Raw genomic sequence first — 21411 nt, forward strand, 5'->3', positions numbered from 1 at the left:
AATTTATACAGAGAGAAAGAAGTTTAGTGGTTGCCAGGTGTTAGGGTGAGGGGGGACAGTGAGTGCTAATGGGTCTGGGGTTTCATTCTGGGGCCATTAAAATGTTCTGGAATTAGATGTTCTAGAATTAGATGCTTGCTGATTCTTTTCCCATCCAATCCAAACCTTTGATTGTAAATGTGACTATCCCAGATTCTAGGGAAGACTAAGTGGCTGCCTGAACCACAGAACTAGTTAGTTTTCAAAGCCAAGACTAGATCCTGGGGGGGTGGGGGGGTTCTGATTCTCAGGTCAACTTTCCTCTTGTTTCATCAATTGAACACATTTGAATCATATTTTCTCTGATTGGCAGGAGAGTATTTGGTGACTGGGGAAGCAAGGGGGACAGTCACTGAATACCACATAAAATGAGAAAGGCTCAAATACCCACCATTTGCTTCAAAGTGGATGGAACTGGAAGGTATTATGCTGAGTGAAGTAAGTCAATCGGAGAAGGACAAACATTGTATGTTCTCATTCATTTGGGGAATATAAATAATAGTGAAAGGGAATATAAGGGAAGGGAGAAGAAATGTGTGGGAAATATCAGAAAGGGAGACAGAATATAAAGACTCCTAACTCTGGGAGACGAACTAGGGGTGATGGAAGGGGAGGAGGGCGGGGGGTGGGGGTGACTGGGTGATGGGCACTGAGGTGGGCACTTGACGGGATGAGCACTGGGTGTTATTCTGTATGTTGGTAAATTGAACACCAATAAAAAGAAATTTATTATTTTAAAAAAAAGATGAGAAAGGCTCATATAGGAACAAATCAAGGAGCCTGAAGCTTTTTCTGAGGGCTAAACAGGTCTGGCAGGATAAATTGCTTTTAGAATTTTCAATTATAGGGGATCCCTGGGTGGCGCAGTGGTTTGGCGCCTGCCTTTGGCTCAGGGCGTGATCCTGGAGACCCGGGATCGAATCCCACATCAGGCTCCCGGTGCATGGAGCCTGCTTCTCTCTCTGCCTCTCTCTCTCTCTCTCTCTCTCTCTCTCTCTCAATCTGTGTGTGACTATAGTAAATAAATAAAAAATTAAAAAAAAAGAATTTTCAATTATATATTAATAAAGATGATCTTGGTTGCAAGAGCCAAAAACCTTCCTCAATCAAGCTAAAGCAAACAAACTTTTGTTGCCCCAAACGAAACAAATATTTGCTCATTTTTGTGGTTGGGTGATTATCTGCTAGGAAAGCTGATACAGTAGAAGGATGAGCTGCAAGAACTATGATCTCAAGGTAGAAACAGAAGTCAATGGACCATAGCTGTCTATTTCTTTCTCCCCTCTCATCTACCTCAATTCTGCTTGTTTCTCTTTGCAAATCAGCCTTGTTCTCTCTTCCTACAGGTAGACTTTTTTTCCCCTGGCACCAGGGAATATGGCATCAAAAGCCCTGTTGGCAAACCCAAGACAAAGAGGGAACTTTTTTCTCCACCGTCCATACAGCAAACCTTGGAAAAGGATCTGATTGGCTGTGCCAGAGCCTTATACCTATCTCTATATTCAGAAGGGCATGCTCTGTAATAATTTGCTCAGATCAAAGGCAACACATTTTGGGGGATGATAGTAGAGAATGCTCAACAGACAAAATAAATAAACCTAACTCCACTACCAGTTATAAATCCTTACTTCTTTTATTGACTTGGAGGGCTGCTTTGAAATGTGAAAGGTGAAAAAGATCTGCATTCAGTTTTCATAAAGTGAGGGAGGTCAACCACACATCTATAACAGCATGTTCTTCCTGGTCTCCTGGAGATAGACACTGACTTGTCTCATCAGGGATTTTTTTTTAAGATTTATTTATTTATTGGGATCCCTGGGTGGCGCAGCGGTTTGGCGCCTGCCTTTGGCCCAGGGCGTGATCCTGGAGACCCGGGATCAAATCCCACATCGGGCTCCCGGTGCATGGAGCCTGCTTCTCCCTCTGCCTGTGTCTCTGCCTCTCTCTCTCTCTCTCTGTATCTGTCATAAATAAATAAAATATTTAAAAAAAAAAAAGATTTATTTATTTATTTATTTATGAGAGAGAGAGAGAGAGAGAGAGAGAGAGAGGCAGAGACACAGGCGGAGGGAGAAGCAGGCTCCATGCACCGGGAGCCCGATGTGGGACTTGATCCCGGGACTCCAGGATCGTGCCCTGGGCCAGAGGCAGGCGCTAAACCGCTGAACCACCCAGGGATCCCCTCATCAGGGATTTTTGACTTGTGACCTATGCCACTTTTTTTTCTCTATGAGGTCAAGTAACTGTTTTATATATTCACTGCTGTATCCCTAAGCACTTAGCACAATGTCTGGCACATAATAGATATTCAAAATTATTTGTGGAGTGAATTTTAAGGATTTGAAGCACACCTGACTCAAAAAAATCTTGGCAATAATGAGCACATACCAGATGCCAGGTGCCTATGTCAGAAATTGAGACTGCAGAGATTGAAAACACAAATCTGACGCCCACCTTTGAGGCACTCACAGTCCATCAGAGGAGCAAACAGAACATACATGTAATAAATGGGGCTTGCACAAAGTGCTATGAAACTGTCACATAACCTTAGAGAAGATGATGGTATAATACATCCCTAAGAGTTAAAGTGTTTTCAGAATTTTAATAGGATTTAAGCATGTTCTTAAAATCAAATATATACAGATGGAAACAGAAGTTGGAACTTCTGTTTCCAACCCAAATGCTGGCAGGTGAAGCTGCGTCAGTGGGTAAAGTAGGGTAAATGGGTGACACAAACTGCCTTTTTAAAAAAGATTTTATTTATTTATTTGAGATATATATATATGTATGTATATACATATATAGAGAGAGAGTGTGTGCGCACAAGCTGGGGAGGGCCAGGGGAAGAACCTGCGATCATGACCTGAGCTAAAGGCAGGTGAATCAACTGAGCCATGCAGGCGCCCCTCAGTATGCCTTTACATTAAAAAAGGGGGAGGGGTGCTTACAAAAATAAACTGAGGCAAAGAAGTTATTTGCATAAGACATTTCCTGTGAAAAGTCAGTTTCCCCTTTTACAAATAAGTAACAGTTACTGAGATACTGTATGTGATAAAATGTACAGAGTTGTATGTCAAATATATATGTAATTGTGTGTCTCAGGTACACAGAGCTGTGAAGATATAGAATTAAGGGTTTTTATTCCAAGCTACCAATACTTCTTTTCCAGCACAGTAATTTAGTCTGCCTCCTTTCCTGTTTTTGTGAACTAAGGCCATATATTCATTCATTAGTCCTTAAACAAATAGTGATCGAGACACAAAGGCAAGGCACTGGGCACAGTGACTGTGTGTGAGTGTGTAGCCAAAGTTGAATAGTCATGGTTTTTCTTCCAGGGGTCACAGAGACAACTACAGAAGGCAAGTCAATATTCATAATAATCGGGCTACAGATAAGTGTCTTGGGAGAGATACAAATGGATGGAAGGGGAATTGTAAAAAATCAGTTTGAAAATATTGTCTAGGGATTGATTTTGCAGGGCTACGAATGTCAGACTAAAACATCTTGTAGTTTATGGGGCAGGAAACGAAAGTGGTATCACCTCCTATTTCCAGTAAAGATGCAAGGCCACTTGCAACCTGACTTGTCTATCTCCAAATGGCATTTGTGAAATAGAGAAAAAAATGCTTCCTTGGGTATTTTTTTTAAAGATTTATTTTATTTTAAAGATTTTATTTATTTATTCATAAGAGACACACACACACACACACACAGAGGTAGAGATACAGGCAGAGGGAGAAGCAGGCTCCATGCAGGTAGCCCAACGTGGGACCCAATCCCAGATTCCCAGGATCAGGCCCTGGGCTGAAGGCGGCGCTAAACTGCTGAGCCACCCAGGCTGCCCTAAAAATTTATTTATTCATGAAAGACACAGAGAGAGGCAGAGACATAGGCAGAGGGAGAAGCAGGCTCCCTGCGGGGAGCCTGATGTGGAACTCGATCCCAGGACCCCGGGATCACCACCTGGGCCAAAGGCAGACGCTCAACAGCTCAGCCGCTTAGCCATGCAGGTGCTCTCAAATATGAATTTTATTTTTTTAGTATTTTTAGTATTTTTGTATATTTTTTATTGGAGTTCGACTTGCCAACATATAGCATAACACCCAGTGCTCATCCCGTCAAGTGCCCTCCTCAGTGCCCGTCACCCAGTCACTCCCCCAACCCCCCCACCTCCCCTTCCACCACCCCTTGTTCGTTTCCCAGAGTTAGGAGTCTCTCATGTCCTGTCACCCTCTCTGATTTTTCCCACTCATTTTCTCTCCTTTCCCCTATAATCCCTTTCACTATTTTTATATTCCCCAAATGAATGAGACCATATAATGTTTGTCCTTCTCTGACTTACTTCACTCAGCATAATACCCTCCAGTTCCACCCACGTCGAAGCAAATGGTGGGTATTTGTCGTTTCTAATGGCTGAGGAATATTCCATTGTATACATAGACCACATCTTCTTTATCCATTCATCTTTCGATGGACACCGAGGCTCCTTCCACAGTTTGGCTATTGTGGACATTGCTGTTAGAAACATCGGGGTGCAGGTGTCCCGGCGTTTCATTGCATCTGTATCTTTGGGGTAAATCCCCATCAGTGCAACTGCTGGGTCGTAGGGCAGGTCTATTCTTAACTCTTTGAGGAACCTCCACACAGTTTTCCAGAGTGGCTGCACCAGCTCACATTCCCACCAACAGTGCAGGAGTGTTCCCCTTTCTCCACATCCTTCACAAAAGACTTGATCTTTGACCTCTTGGTGATTTTTCTTCTTGCCCATGGCAGCTGTCACTTTTCAGGGATAGCGGTCAATTCCGGCCACCAGAGCATGGCTGTAGGGACGGTCTGAGGTGCCCTCATCACTGTTCTTCAGGATGATCGCTTTTGTCGGAGTAGCTTCCGGCCAGGACCAGCACCACCTTCCGGGGTTTCATGAACTTGCCCATCTCGACCGCAGCCACTCGAGCTTACAGCAGAAAGGAAGCTCAAATACGAATTTTAAAGGTGTAAATTTTCTTCTTCGTGTAAATTTTCTTCTTCTTCTTCTTCTTTTCTTTTTCTCCTTCTTCTTCTTCTTTTTAAGATTTCATTTATTTATTCATTCATGAGAATCTCACAGCGAGAGACAGAGAGGTGGAGACACAGGCAGAGGGAGAAGCAGGCTCCATGCAGGGAGCCTGACCTGGGACTCGATACCGGGACCCCAGGATCAGGCCCTGGACTCAAGGCGGCGCTAAACCGCTGAGCCACCTTGGCTGCCCCGAATTCTGCTGCTTTTAAACAGAATTGTTTCAAAATTCAATTTTAACTGTTTTTAATTAAACAGATGGGCAGGTCCTCCACCCACCCCAACCTGAGCCATTCAGCCCCAGGCCCCCGAGCATCCATCATCTATCTCCCTTCTACAGTCCGACCCCAAGTCTCCCGGGAACCTAGTTGTTCCGCTGGAGTTTCTGTAGGGGACTCCGTCTTTAAGTGCACCGTCTTTGCCCCGCCCTGCACAGCACCCCCGGACATTCTGATTGGCTGTAGCCTTCCCATGTGCTCTGGTCTGGCTTCTCTGATTGGCCGACGGCTCACCGCGAACAAGGATTACCCGTTTCCTGGGCTACAGCGAGGGTGAGCGGAGGCCTAGGAATCCCGGTAGCTGGCGGGCTTCTGACTTAGTCCGGGGGCGCCATGGCCAGCGTCCACGAGAGCCTCTACTTCAACCCCATGATGACCAATGGGGTCGTGCACGCCAACGTGTTCGGCATCAAGGACTGGGTGACGCCGTATAAGATCGCGGTGCTGGTGCTGCTGAACGAGATGGGCCGTACGGGCGAGGGCGCCGTCAGCCTCATGGAGCGGCGGAGGCTCAACCAGCTGCTCCTGCCGCTGTTGCAGGTGAGCGGCCCCCATCGGCTCCCGCTCATCCAGCATGCCTTTCCTGAGCACATGCTCCGTGCCGGCGGCACGAGTGTTTCTCGGATACTCTTTAAGCCCTGGAGGTCCTCAAAAAAAAAAAAAAAAAAAAAAAAAAAAAAAGAAAAAAAGGAGTCAATACCACCTGCTCACAATGAGTACTTACCATCCGTCTGGCAGGTGATTTCCATGCATTTTTTGCAGGTTCCTGTTTGGCTCTAGCATTTATTTAGCTAAGTGATGGGGGGAGGAATTCTTTTCTAAGATCCACCCATCTTTTTTTTTTAAAGCTTTTATTAAAAAAATAAAGCTTTTATTTATTTATTCATGATAGACACACACAGAGAGAGAAGCAGAGACACAGGCAGAGGGAGAAGCAGACTCCATGCAGGGAGCCTGATGCAGGATTTGATTCCGGGACTCCAGGATCACGCCCTAGGCTAAAGGCAGGCACTAAACCGCTGAGCCACCCAGGGATACCTATCTTTTTTTTTTTTAAAGTATTAATTTACTTAACACACACACACACAGAGGCAGAAACGTAGGCAGAGGAAGAAGCAGGCTCCCCGCAGGAAGAAACAGTTAAAATGGGACTTGATCCCAGGACCTTGGGACCATGACCTGAGCCAAAGGCAGATGCTCAGCCACTGAGCCACCCAGGCAACTCCTTCACTCCTGTCTTCTGTAGAAAAGGGGCTACACCAGTCCTGAGCGTTGGAGTCAGGTGAATCGGGGAGGCTCCCAGAGGACCAGAATAAGTAATGGTAATGATCTAAAACTGACAGCCAACCTTGAACACTTACTGTTTGCTAAGCACGTAACGTGTCTCCTTTCATTTCGCAGACTCAGGTGATAGCTTCAGCAGTTACTAGCTGTGTGACTGGGGCAAGTTCCATAACCTACTTGGGTCTCTGTTTTCTCTCTGTAAAATGGGGACAGTAATAGAAACTGTGTTGTAGGATGGCTGTATTAAATTAGAAGACCAGGGCACCTGGGTGGCTCAGTGGTTGACATCTGCCTTCAGCTCAGATCGTGAGGTCCTGGGACCGAGTTCCGCATCAGGGTCCCCACAGGGAGCCTACTTCTCCCTCTGCCTACGTCTCTGCCTGTGTCTCTCATGAATAAATAAAAATCTTAAAAAAAAAAAAAAAAGAAGATCCATGGAAAGCATGTCACAGTTTGTGGCACATAGTAAAGTGCTCAGTGTTAGCTATTGTCATTTGAATGGGGTCTCATAGAGCATATATCTTCTTTTATATTTGTTGTGGTTTTTCTCGTTCATTTGTGTGATTTTATGACTCATGTCTCTCCTCTTCTAAGCTACTATGAGGGCAGTGTTTTATCCTACTTTTGTTCACTCTTGAATCCCCAAAGCTTAGTAGAGTGCCGTAAATAAAAGTGTGGAGTAAGTGATATGGGACATACCCTTTTGTGACAGATGCGTGTATTTAGGTGAATGGGGAGGACTCAGAGGAAGAGGAGAGTTAAGCTGGAACTTGCAGGATGAGCAGCGGTGGCAGAAACAAAGATCTAAGGTCCTGGGCCCCCACATTATCAATATGCTTGATAAACGGCTTTTTAAAAAATGATTTTATTATTTATTTGAGAGAGAGAAAGAGCAAAGGAGAGCGAGAGGAAGAAATCGGTTCCCCACTGAGCAGAGAGCCCCATGCAGGGCGCTATCCCAGGACCCCAGGATCATGACCCAAGCCCAAGACAGATGCTGAACCTACTGAACCACCCAGATGGCCCAGGGACTTTTTTCTTTTCTTTCTTTCCTTCTTCTTCTTTTTTTTTTTTTTTAAAGATTTATTTATTTGAGAGAGAGGGAGAGAGAGCATGTTGAGCAGGGGGAGGGGCAGAAGGAGATTAAGCTCAAGACCTTAAGATCATGACCTGAAACCAGGAGTCTGCTACAGACTGAGCCACCCAGGTGCACCTAAACAGCTTTTTAAAAATATATCACCCAGGGACGCCTGGGTGGCTCAGTGGTTGAGCGTCTGCCTTTGGCTCAGTGTGTGATCCTGGAGTCCCGGGATCGAGTCCCACATCGGGCTCCCTGCATGGAGCCTGCTTCTCTCTCTACCTCTCTCTCTGTGTGTCTCTCATGAATAAATAAATTTTAAAAAATCCCACAAAATATTTAAATATATATATACATATATATATATATATCACCCATATTAATTGGGGGAGAGAAAGAATACTGAGAACACAGAGATTAAGTGGCTTGCCTGGTTGGTTGAATATAAGTAATGGGGTCTTTACTTGTAGCTCCCAGTCTTAGATGCATTACTATTATTATAAGTGTATTTTCCTAGTCCATTATTGAAATAAAAGTCATAATACTGAAAGATTTGGTACTAGAGAAAAGAAACAAAATAGTACTCGTGTTTAACTCACACATCTTTCTGTCTTTGCTCGTGTGTTTTTTTTTTTTTTTTTCTGTCTGAAATTCTCCTTTGTGGTTCTTTGGCTAAATACTATGTGATCTAGAAACATTCCCGTCAGACTTCCAATTCCTTTGTTTAAGGTTCGGCTTTACACATTAGTTAATTTTTAAAAAAACTAGTTAATTTTTAATTACTCAACTAATATACAAAGATCATTGTAAAAACTTCAGCTGATACTAAAATTGATGGAGTTATGGTTCTACATGTCATCCAACCCTTTTCCCCTCTCAGAGATTATCACTGTTATGTTTATTCATTCAACTATTTGTGGAGTCACAGGTCAGAACAGATCTTTCTAGACCTTTTGCGAAATCCATGTGTATATAAATAGGTAGATGCATATGAATGTAAGGATAGGTATGTATCCTTTTTATTTAATTTTGCTTAAATTTATTTTTTATTTTTATCTTTTTAAAAGTTTTATTTATTCATGAGAGACACAGAGAGAAGCAGAGACACAGGCAGAGGGAGAATCTGGCTCCCTCTGGGGAGCCTGATGTGGGACTCGATCCCAGGACCCTGGATTCACGACCTGAGCCAAAGGCAGATGCTCAACCACCTAGTCACAGGCGCCCCATAATTTTGCTTAAGTTAAAAAAAATTTTTTTTAAGTAAATAAAATTCTATTCTACAGCTTGCTCCTTTCACTTAACCAGTCTTGGAGATCTTTCCACGTCAGCACATTTGAATAGAGCCACTTCATTCTTTTTTAACAGCTGCATTATATTCCACAATAAGAAAAGAAACAACTCATATTAAATATAAACAACTCCTAATATTAAGTAAATTTACAACATATTATAAGTTATAGATAACTATTGATGGGCTTCTAGATTCTTTTCAGTTTTTCATCATTTCAAACAATGCATGCCAAATATACCTTCCCCAGAATTGAATTGCTTTCCACATCTAAAATTGGCATATATAGTATCAACTTACTCTCTAAAAAAGATCCAGTGTTTAGTTTTAAACCTCAATTGGATTGTATAATCTTGACAGCCAAGGTTGCATACTCTGTCTTTGCTGGTACCTTTTACGGACTTGGGCATATAGTATATCTGCCTACTTTACAAGGTTTTGGGAAGGATCAAATGAGATTGTGAAAAAATAGGATTCCTGTGTTTGAATAATGCTTTCCAGTCTACAAAGCACGTTGCCTTTTCTTACTCTTTCTTTGTCATAAACAAGGGAGATGGTTATGATTGTCTACATTTTATTGATAAAGGAAACTAGCTTTGCCATGATTACAAAATAATAAAAAGGAACTCCAGGTCCTCAGAATACAGTCTATGCTTTGTTTCCATTTTTAAACCTTTTCCCCAGCTAACCAAGAATGGTTTGCAGATTTGAAGTATTCCTTTAGCGTTTTATTTATTTATTTTTCCTTTCCTTTAGCGTTTTAGATAGTTGTTTTCCTGATTTGAGATTTCACATTTGGAATGATTGTTAAAGCAGAGGGGTTGATAAATGAATTCGTGTTTACAGTATATCATTCTCCAGCTCCTTAAAATTTATCTATGCCCTCCTTGTCTTCTTTACCCAGGGCCCAGATATTACACTGTCTAAACTGTACAAGTTAATTGAAGAATCTTGTCCCCAGCTGGCAAATTCAGTACAGATCAGGTAAGCTTCCTTTCATTCTGGATATGTGAAAATATGTTTATGTAGATGAAAATTAGAAAAATGTACATGGTAATGAGTTCTCTAAAAATATATCTTTGTTACTCTCCCTTGTTTTTCTATGTACTGTACTTTTTTTTTGAAAAATGGTTAACATTAAACATTCTGTTTCAATTTTTTTTTTAAAGATTTTATTTATTTATTCATGAGAGACAGAGAGAGAGGCAGAGACACAGGCAGAGGGAGAAGCAGGCTCCATGCAGGGAGCCTGACCCGGACTCATCTCTGGTCTCCAGGATCAGGCCCTGGGCTAAAGGTGGCGCTAAACCACTGAGCCACCCAGGCTGCCCTGTTTCAAATTTTATTTTTCTATATGGATCTACCTTGTTCTTCTTAGTCGTTGCAAAGCATTTCATTTTTGCTGGTTGATGTGCTACTTTGACAAATTTTATGATCAAGGATACACGAGCAGTGATGCTTTTTAGAATAAAGAGAGTGACATTCTGGATTGTCAGGTTTGTTTTATGTGTCACCATTTTTATGAATTTCTGAATTGCTCTTAAAATAGATTTATTGGAGATAATTGTGGAATATGAAACATGAGAAGATGTTCAGAGGGACTTCCTAAAATACGCACCTCAATTTTCTCATTCAGAATCAAACTGATGGCTGAAGGCGAATTGAAGGATATGGAACAATTTTTTGATGACCTTTCAGATTCTTTTTCTGGAACTGAACCAGAGGTTCACAAAACGAGTGTAGTAGGTATGAAGCTCTTCTAAGGAGAGCAGAAAATGTTTTCATTGAAATGAGCAGCTTGCTTAATCACATGTATCATTACTCTGCCATATCTGAACAAACACAATGGGGTGTTGGACATGTTTTAATTTATATTTATTGCCTTGCCATTTTGTCCTATGTTTAAGTGACTGTCTTGTGGAAAATCATCTTCTGTTTTGTCTATAATAGTCCAATTATTAGCTCTGGTCCTGGGGGCATTTAGGGTTTCAGAGCTCTTTTTCACAGTTCTCTGGATTCCTTGTCTGCATTGTACGACAGTAAGTCAGGGTCGCCAACTAAACTTTTATGAAAAGAGGTAAGTAAGAATATATTATTGCTATAGCTTATAAAATGAGGGCATACATGAAATTTCTTGAGGCTTGTCTATTAGCTTTCTATCCATGCTCCATCCATTTGGCTTTTTTGCGTGGTAGTTTTTATGTTATTCAGCATCAGCTATTATATTGATCTTCTGTGTGCTGTGTGCCAGGCTCTGGACTTAAAAGATAGACAGGGACCTTCTTATGGAGATCACATACTGGTAGGGTGGGGCCAGATGGTAAAAAGTAAACAAATAAATGAAATAATTTCAGATAGTTCCATCAGCCACGAAAAAAACATATTGGATGGGTAAAGATGATGGAGTGTAGGGGGTAGAGGGTGAGGTGAGGACTGAACCCTGAATAAGAAGAGGAAATTAGTTTTGTAAAAGATGGGGGAAGAACATTCTAGGTGGAGGGAATAGCAACTGCAAGTGTCTTCTTTTTGATTCTTTTGAAGGAAGAATTGCAAGAAATAGTTTCCACTTTGTGTAGCCTGGATTTCAGTTAATGCTTCACCTGTGTTTGTCTGTACTGTAGGTTTGTTTCTGCGCCACATGATCTTGGCCTACAGTAAGCTTTCTTTCAGTCAAGTGTTTAAGCTGTACACCGCACTTCAACAGTACTTCCAGAATGGTGAGAAAAAGACAGTGGAGGATGCTGATATGGAACTGACCAATAGAGAGGAGAGTGAAAGAAAAATGGAAAAAGAAGAACTTGATGTATCTATAAGGTAACTTGGGTTTTTCCAATAGGCATCCCTTTCCTGTGAAATAATATAATTATAGGCACAGTAAATCCTCATTCAGAATTCATGTGCTGCCTGCTATGATTTTGCCCCTTCAGATCTAAGAAGTTGACCCATATGGGCTGTATCACTGGGCTCCCTGCCTTCTGATTCCTGATGGGGAGGCACTAAGGGCTAAGAAGAGTGGGGTCAGGCTGTGATCTGCTGGCTCCCTTCCTTCAGGGTCATGGTGGACTGGCTGTTGGGTCACAGCTTCTGTGACCTGGTCCTCTCTGCATTCTTCTGGGGTCTGGGAACTAGGACAATGTCCCAGGCCTGGGGTGTAAGGTACCCCATGGTTACCAGTCCTGGGGACTGTATTGTTCCTTATGGCTTCTCTGTCTCCTGCCCCTAGTTTCACAAGCTCCTTCCAAATCCCACCATTTAAATACGCCATTTGTTTCCTGCTGGGACCCTGACCAGTAGTGTTCCTTATGTCACAGTTGATTCATTCAGTGAAAATGTATGGTGTGCCTATTAAAGTTTAAGCAGTGGGGGACATGGTGCCCCTGTTCACCTAGTTGTTCAAGCTCAAAACTTAGGAGTGTCCTTGGTTTCTCCCGGCAGCCTAGTTGTTCTTCCACAATAGTCTGGACTTAGTTCACTTGTCTGTATCACTACAGCTGCCCCTGCAGCCCCAGCATCAAATCTCTACTTCTATAGCCTCCTTGTTGGCCTCTTTGCCTTCACTCATGTTTCCCTGCAATCTGTTTTTCATGTAGCATCCAAGGGAAACCTCATGAGCGTAAATCATACCATGGCACCCTTCTGCCCCAAACCCTCAGTGACTACTGTTCTTGGAGTTTAGACCCAAATCCAAGCTTTTCATGGCCTCCATGCCTGTGTGATCTGGCCCCATCATCTTCTCTACCTCTTGCTCCTTGCTCTCTGCTTAACTCTCAGCAGTCCAGCTGCTCGGGCTTGGTTTCAGCTTCATGAGTACTCCACACTGCTGTGGGCTTCTGATTTCAGCTCTAGTGTCATCACACAGGCCTTCTGTGACCACATATCTGAAGTAACCACCGTTCCAAATACTTCTGGCTTCTTTAGTTCCTTCATGACTCTCCTCATTAAGTAACTTGTTATGTTTATTGCTTAGTCCTTTGTATCTATGTCTTCTGCCTTGGCACCCCTTTGGATCTAAGACCCTTCTCCATCTTGCTTCATTGCATTTTTACCAGGGCTTAGTTTAGTGCCTGCCTCCTAGAATGTCTGTGAATATGTGCTGGATGAATAAATGAATGCAGAGAATCAACATAGGCAGCCTGTCACCCATACTGGTGAGTGGTCCTGGACATAAAGCAGTTTTTATTGACTTCACTTAGCTATCTCAATTCCCCTCACCTTAACTGTTACCTGGGATCACTTCCCAAATAAACATTGCTACTCTGAGGGAAAAACACACACATGTGTGTACACATGGATAGTATATTCCATATTCCCTGACCTCAAGGGCCCACAGTGTGGCAAGGAAGACTGACATCACAGATCATTATGCTGCAGTGTGCTCAGAGTTTTATCAGCCTCACCTGCTAAGGAGGCTGGCTAAACCACCTCGGGGGTATGGATAGTTCCTGAGAGTGGCCTTTGGTTACAAGATTTGTTTGGCACATGCTGGGTGCATGAGATTATAGTATCATTAAATGCTTCCAAAACCTCACTTACTCAGAATTGCTTATAGATGCCTCTCATCTGGTGGAGAGGTGGCACAGTGTGGGTTTAAGTCTGGCTCTGGTGACAGACTCCTGGCTTTGGGTTCTGGCTCCTCTACTTACTCCCTGTGAGACTCTTGGCCAGTTACCCTCTCTGTGCTTCAGTGTCCTGATTTGCAAAATGAGGCATCATATCACTTCCTCAGGGGGTCATTGTGAGGATTAAACATGAGATCCACTAAAATGAACAGAGCTGTGCCTGGCATGTAGTAAATATCCAACAAATACTGGCTGTTCTTGTTCTCTACTTTCTCTATTGGCTCAGCCTTCTAAGGAGTGCTTCTGGGCTACAGGGTGGTCTTTGCTCTGGCTACTTGATATACTTCAAGTAGCAGAATATCACTTCTTGTGAAATGCTAAAATTCAGACTTATTTTGGTTTGACTTTCTCCTAAATTAATCTGATGTAATTAGGTCTAACTGCATCATTTTATTTTTATCCTGTTCTAAGAGCTCATCTGTGTGTGACCCAGTATATTTATCATGAAGGTATATAGTTTCAGGCCAAATGACTATGTTGTAATGTCACATTGTATGCACTATACTAAAACAAAACAAAACAAGAACAAAAGGGAAAAAAAGGTCTGCAGTGAATTTTGTGCATAAAACTTTTATAAAAAGTCGGGGTGGAGGGACATCTGGGTGGTTCAGTGGTTGAGCGTCTGCCTTTGGCTCAGGATCCTGAGGGTCCTGGTATCGAATCCTGCATCAGGCTCCTTGCATGGAGCTTTCTTCTCCTCCCTCTGCCTATGTCTCTGCCTCTCTCACTCTGTTGGTCTCATGAATAAATAAATAAAATCTTAAAAAAAAAAAAAGTAGAGGTGAAGAATTTGATACCATAAGAACTGAGAATCAAATCACATATATACATTACAATTTTATATCTTCAAAGATAAAACTGGAATGTTTTCCCACCTATAATGTATAGCAGCAGAATGCTCTGCAATGGTTAAAAAATGTATATCAATGTAATATTTCAAACTTTTCTTTTTTTTTAAGATTTTATTTATTTATTCATGAGAGGCACACACAGAGAGAGAGGCAGAGACACACGCAGAGGGAGAAGCAGGCTCCATCCAGGGAGCCCAACGCAGGACTCAATCCCAGGTCTCCAGGATCACACTCCAGGCTGAAGGAGGTGCTAAACTGCTGAGCCACTGGGGCTGCCCTCAATGTAATATTTCATTCATAATTTTCCAGTAAATGACATTTCTGGATAAAAAAAGGTGTATAGTTTTAGAAAATAGTGTACATACAGTAACTGAATTTTGTCATTGAAATTAAGGAGATATATTATTTGTTTTGAGATATACTATTTAAATATTTTTCTAATTAAGTATTACAATTTTTTGTCTACAAAGAAATAACCTTTCTTGTAATAAGATTTCTTTTTATTTTATAGAATATGTTTCAATTAAAAATATATTTACATTTATTTCTTTGTTAAAGAGAAAAATTTCATTTTTTGGTGATCTTTTCTAATATTTTATTGCATTATGAAAAGTTTCACAATTTAGCCCTTTTATTCTTCCTTTCTTTATGTTTTTTCTTTTTTTTTTAAGTTCTTGGAATGTTTTCAGGTCTCTTTTCTTCATGAAAGTTATTTTTCTTGTCCTAGACATTTGTATTAAAATTAGAAAGGACGGAGGCAGCCCTGGTGGCGCAGCGGCTTAGCGCCACCTGCAGCCCAGGGTGTGATCCAGGAGATCATTTCCCCTTGAATGTTAATTTAGAAGGGAGGGAAGAAATATTCAGGCAACAAATGTTTATCATTTTTAAAAAGTCCAATCACAGAAGAGAGGGCACACTGAAATTGAGCCTCTGCTTTGTTTGCTGGCAGTTGCCAAGTGCCTGCAGTCAGGAGCAGGCTGATAGGATTTGCCTATGTGAGTCTACAGTGGAAGCTACTGGTCTGCAAGCCGCCTGTAATTACAGCTTCCCTGTGCTTCTAAAAGGACCTAACAGGGATCCCTGGGTGGCGCAGCGGTTTGGCGCCTGCCTTTGGCCCAGGGCGCGATCCTGGAGACCCGGGATCGAATCCCATGTCGGGCTCCCGGTGCATGGAGCCTGCTTCTCCCTCTGCCTGTGTCTCTGCCTCTCTCTCTCTCTCTCTCTCTCTGTGTGACTATCATAAATAAATAAAAGTTTAAAAAATAAAAAAATAAAAGGACCTAACAGAAGTAGAAATTCTCTGGTAATTCTTCACTTGCCAGTGATTTAATATAAATCTCCCAAATTCCTGAATTTATTCAACAAATACTTACCAAGTGCTTCCTGTGTACCCGGCACCATGTTTCAGTGCTGTGTTGTCAGCCAAGAGGAGGAGGCCCTGTCCTCCTGGAGTCTTGTGGGGAGGGTCAGATAAGAGAGAGGCCGTTGGTAAGTAATGTAGTTTCAGAGTAAGTCTGTGCCGTTGAAAGGAAATGGGACCCAGGGGTAGAGGGACTGGGGTTTTGGCTGGAGAGGGGCCAGGTGGAGAGGGAGCCAGGTGATGAAGGAGCCGGGAGGAAATGCCAGAACGCACGGCACACACACAGCTTCCACGACGGGACAAGCCGCCATGTTGGAGGCACAGACAAAACATTGTGGCTTCGGGAGAGGGGCTGCTTCACGCCCTCTGGTCACATCCTTCAGAAGGGTGGTGTCCTTGCTTCCTCCTCGGATGTCTGGTAACTGTTCCTGCCCCAGTCCCTCGTCTCCCCTACTTCTGTCAATACTCTGCTCAGAAACCTCCAAGGATTCCACAGTCTCCCCACTAGGTGTTCAAGACCTTCCATAGTTGACTCTTTCTCTTTCTTTTTCTTTTTCTTTTCTTTTCTTTTCTTTTCTTTTCTTTTCTTTTTCTTTTTCTTTTTCTTTTTCTTTTTCTTTTCTTTTCTTTCTTTCTTTCTTTCTTTCTTTCTTTCTTTCTTTCTTTCTTCTTTCCTTCCTTCCTTCCTTCCTTCCTTCCTTCCTTCCTTCCTTCCTTCCTTCCTTCCTTTTCTTCTTTCTTTCTCTTTCTTTCTTTCTTTCTTTCTTTCTTTCTTTCTTTCTTTCTTTCTTTCTTTCAGAATTTTATTTGAGAGAAAGCATAAGCTGGGGGAGGGGCAGAGGGAGAGGGAGTAGCAGGCTCCCCACTGAGCAGGGAGCCCTACTAGGGGTTCATTCGCAGATCATGACCTGAGCTGAAGGCAGACACTTAACTGACTGAACCACCCAGGAGCCCCACCGCTGACCTCTCTGACCTTAGTTCAGTTTCTCAGCTTGGATCCCTTGCCTCAGGCCGTCTAGGGTCTCATCTTTTGTTTTCCTTTCCTGGAATGCCTTCTTCCTTATCATTTTTTCTGCTCCTTCCCAACTTGCAAGGGATTACCCCATTTCTCAGTGCAGAGTCATATTCACATTTGGCATTTATCACTTACTGTCATCTTCTCACCTGGGCTGGTCTTAGCCTTCCCCAGGACTTGTAAGCCTATTAACACATTGTATGTCCTCCAGGACCTAGACTGGAGTTTTATGCATTGCGAGTATTCAGAAACAACAACAATCCTCTGTTGGTTGATCTCATATTTTAAAATTTTCAATTACAGTGGTAGATTAAAGCCCCTTAGAGTAATCTCCAGACTTCTGAGAATCTGACAGATGCCATGTACTGGGTCCGTATTAGAAATGCACATCTTTGCCAACTTTTTTTTTTTTTTTTTAACATTTTATTTGTTTATTTATGAGAGACATAGAAAGAGAGGCAAAGACACAGGCAGAGAGAGGAGAAGCAGGCTCCATGCAAGGAGCCGAATGTGGGACTCAATCCCAGGACTCCAGAATCACACCTTGGGCTGAAGGCAGGTGCTAAACCACTGAGCCACCCAGGGAACCCCAGTACATGGACTTCTTAAAGCCCATTCATGGACCCAGCTTAGATGTCGTTGATTTACAGCAGTAGTAAGTCTAAATTTCTGTCTCAGCAACTAGTAGGATTTATAAGCAAGGTAACCTTGAGCCCCTTTCCCAAATGAGTGGCCCTTTTCCTAAATTGAATACCTCTGTGGCTTCTCACAAGTTATTTTTTTCCTGCATGTATTTTGGGGCCCTGAGGAAGCAGGAGGAGTCCGTAAAGGATGGTTTGGGCCCTGGTGTTTTTATTTGCTCCTCCCAAGCTGGTTCATGTCAGCCACGATTGCCACCAGAGAGGCCACAGCCAAATTTGATCTTCATTTATGGGAACTGTATTTCCCTTCTTTTAGAATCATTTTGCATGATTCTGGTTTTCTCTACTAACCTTATTGGTCATGTGTTTTTCCTTATAAGCTACCCTCAATTTTCAGGGCATGGGGTTTAAGGAAATAAAGCATTTGGTAATAGCATTGTAGGCTTTAAGATTTTATTAAAAAAAAAATTTATTTTTAAGTAATCTCTACACCAAACATGGGGCTCGAACTTAAAACTGTGAGAGTAGGAGTCACAGGCTATACCGACTGAGCTGGCCAGGGTGCCCTGACCATTGTGGACTTTAAAGGCAGTAGGGTCAGTACTGTGTGTCCAGTTTCATTCAGATTCTTACCTATCTCCAGCCTTTTTATGTGCAGCCATACTTATTCCAAGCCTTGGGTTTACCTTGGTTATGGCGCATGTTAAGAGCAAAGGGCTCCTTACTGCCCAGATACTTAACTGTTTTTCATTTGAGAACTTGGCTGGTGAATTTGTTTTCCATTTCCCTCCCGGTCACTGTTGTGTCACCAATCTTTGTTAGACCTGGGTTGGGGCTGGTTCTTGACAGCTCTGATGATGGCAGAATCTGATACACTGCCCCAGGGATTATTAGGTAATAATTATCAGAAATGAAACCAAGAGAATATTAGAGCAGCATCTCCCAAAGTGTTTTCTGTGGAATACTAGTGCTTCTTGAAAGGTACGAGGAAAGGATTCTTCTTTGTTCAATGAGTTTGGTAAATGGTACATTCTCTTTTTTAAGATTTTATTTATTTATTTACTAGAGAACAGAGAATGAGAGAGGCAGAGACATAGGCAGAGGGAGGAGAAGCAGGCTCCATGCAGGGAGCCAGATGGGGGACTCGATCCTAGGCCCTGGGACCATGCCCTGAGCCGAAGGCAGATGCTCAACCACTGAGCAACCCAGGCATCCTGGTAAATGGTACATTAAACAAAGTAAATAAAGTTTCTTTCTGTTGGATTTCTCTCCCATACATCGTGAATCTCCAAGTAAGATAGAGTGTGTGTGACTTTCCCCACAATATGTAACCTCAGAAGAATTTTCCTTCAGAATATCCATTCACATATCGTTTACATAAAAGTTGGACAAGTACTGCATTAGATGCAGGGTGCTTATAAAAGCATTATTGATGAGTAAATATTGATTTTTATACTTACCATAATCCTATAGAGAAACCATTTCTTGGGCAGCCCGGGTGGCTCAGTGGTTTAGTGCCGCCTTCAGCAGCATAGGGTGCGATCCTAGAGACCCGAGATCAAGTCCCACGTTGGGCTCCCTGCGTGGAGCCTGCTTCTCCCTTTGTTTTGTATCTGTGCCTCTCTCTCTCTCTCTGTGTCTCTCATAAATAAATAAATAAAATTTTAAAAAACCCTATTTCTTCAGCGTCTTGTGGCAAAAGGGCATTACTCCTACTTTGCTCTCACAATAAGACTTTTCTGTTGTGCATGCATAGATTTCTCAAGCCTAGGTTTATATCCCTATATTCCTTGTTTGTTGATTCTGCATGATGTAAATTTCTAGGCAAATGATTATTTCTTGGGAGAAGCCACTTTTTCCTGCTCTTGAGTACACCACAACTTGTATCTGTAGCAAGGAGTTAGAAACTTCACTCATTCATTCATTTCCCAAACCCTGAGTACCTGTTTTGGTCCTAGGGATGGTGCTGGGTTTTGGCATCCAATTGCAAGTAAAAGCATACAGGTGTGGCAATGCATAGGTTCTGTTCTCAGCCTCTCTGGGAGACAATGGGAGCTACAGTGAGAGATATCAGGAGAGATTCTCAGAGGACATGACACTTGAGTCAGTCTTGAATGATGGATGGTGTACTGCAGTTCAGCTGGGTGGGACAATGGCCCTGTAGGCCAAGGAAGTAGTGGGGGCATCTTGGCTCAATAGGAGGTCTGTGAGGAGGTCTCAGGCCGGGGGCATGGATGAGCAAGAAAAGGCAAAGGTGAGAGGTAGTGAGCAGCTAGGGCCACTCATGGAGCATTGTGCCTGTCCTGCAAGCAGTGTGGACTTTATCCTGGAAGCTGAGGGGGTACCACTGCAGAGCTTTATATCAGGGGTACCATGAGATTTGTGCATGGTGGAAAGATCACACTATGTAGAACTTAGGTCTATAACTGTCCACAATGATATTGTGTGAACTTTGGCGGGTTGTTCAATATCAATTTTTATTTATGTTTTTTTCTATTCCTTTTTTTTTTTTAAGATTTTTATTTATTTATTCATGAGAGACACACACAGAGAGAGAGGCAGAGACACAGGCAGAGGGAGAAGCAGGCTCCATGCAGGGAGCCCAATGCAGGATTCAATCCCAGGTCTCCAGGATCATGTCCTGAGCTGAAGGCAGACTCACTCAACCACTAAGCCACCCAGGCATCCCATGTTTTTTCTATTCCTGAGAGGAGAGAATTAATTGTAAAGGTTTTGAGCTCTTTTTGATAAAGCTATTTGACTTACTATTCTTGCTGTTGTGTAATTCCTTTTTGTTTGCCATTTAAAATTTTTATTTTAGTTTCAGTTAGTTACTATACAGTGTCGTATCAGTTTCAGGTGTACAATATAGTGATTGAACACTTCATAAGACACTTGGTACTCCTCACAACAGGTGTGCTCCTTGGTCCCCCTCACCTAGTTCACCCATCCTTGTTATGTAATTCCTTAGTAGTTTTGTTTTATTTTTTTCCAGAGAAGAAGAGGTATCTTGCAGTGGGCCTCTCTCCCAAAAACAAGCAGAATATTTTCTTTCTCAACAGGTATGTTAATTCTGTTATTTTATCACAAACTTTTAAAAACAAATCCTGTGGAGAGGCACCTGGGTGGTTTAGTCAGTTAAGCATCTGACTCTTGATTTTGGCTCAGGTCATGATCTCAGGGTTGTGGGATCAAGCCCTATGTCAGGCTCTGCCCTCACCGAGGAGTCTACTGGAGAGTCTATTCGTTTCTCTCTCTTTCCCTTTGCCTCCCCCCCTGCTCTCTCTCTTTCTTTTTTGTTTTTTAAAGATTTTTACTTATTTATTCATGAGAGACACACAGAGAGGTGCAGAGACATAGGCAGAGGGAAAAGCAGGCTCCATGCAGGGAGCCCAATGTGGGATTCAATCCCGGAACTCCGGGATCACGCCCCAAGCTGAAGGCAGACGCTCAACCACTGAGCTACCCATGTATCCCCCTCTGTCTCTTTCTCAAACAAATAAATAAATAAAATCTTTAAAAATGATAAAAACAAATTGTTATTTTAAAAAAAAAATTTTTTTTAATTTATTTATGATAGTCACACAGAGAGAGAGAGAGAGGCAGAGACACAGGCAGAGGGAGAAGCAGGCTCCATGCACCGGAAGCCCGATGTGGGATTCGATCCCAGGTCTCCAGGATCGAGCGCCCTGGGCCAAAGGCAGGCGCTAAACCGCTGCGCCACCCAGGGATCCCGATAAAAACAAATTATATGTCATCACATATGCCTCTTTTGTTAGGCTTATTAATGAATTTACATTATTTCTTATTCTTTGTCCTCTCTTCTTCACTAACTATACAGTGGTGGTTGTGTGTTCTTTCTGATTTTGTGTGTGATTTTCTTTTTCTGTTTCTTTTTTTTA

At 42.5% G+C, this 21411-nt stretch overlaps 1 protein-coding gene and 1 long non-coding RNA gene across 6 annotated transcripts in view; both read left to right on the forward strand.

The window, feature by feature from the left end:
- Positions 1-223: 223 nt before the first annotated feature.
- On the forward strand, positions 224-1660 carry LOC112676513 (uncharacterized). Of its 2 annotated transcripts, XR_007406181.1 has the most exons (3): positions 224-233; positions 353-477; positions 1386-1660. It is a non-coding gene; the product is annotated as an uncharacterized LOC112676513 (long non-coding RNA). The 2 variants fall into 2 exon arrangements; XR_003146565.3 differs by lacking the exon at positions 224-233 and having other exon boundaries at positions 240-477.
- Positions 1661-5706: 4046 nt separating this feature from the next.
- Positions 5707-21411, forward strand: part of ANAPC5 (anaphase promoting complex subunit 5) — a 44078-nt gene continuing 28373 nt past the window's right edge. For 3 of the 4 annotated variants that reach the window (XR_007406180.1, XM_025473869.3, XM_049101830.1), the window contains exons 1-5: positions 5707-5913; positions 9928-10007; positions 10660-10769; positions 11645-11837; positions 20505-20571. Coding sequence is in view for 3 of the 4 variants with exons in the window: in XM_025473869.3 (XP_025329654.1) it covers positions 5707-5913; positions 9928-10007; positions 10660-10769; positions 11645-11837; positions 20505-20571 (657 nt within the window). In the remaining variant the exon portion in view is untranslated. Of the gene's footprint in view, positions 5914-9927; positions 10008-10659; positions 10770-11644; positions 11838-20504; positions 20572-21411 lie in introns of those variants that run through there. The other variant, XM_049101831.1, reaches the window with a different exon arrangement.

This window comes from Canis lupus, chromosome 26 (assembly GCF_003254725.2).
Source record: "Canis lupus dingo isolate Sandy chromosome 26, ASM325472v2, whole genome shotgun sequence".
In the NCBI taxonomy this organism is placed as follows: Eukaryota; Metazoa; Chordata; class Mammalia; order Carnivora; family Canidae; genus Canis; species Canis lupus.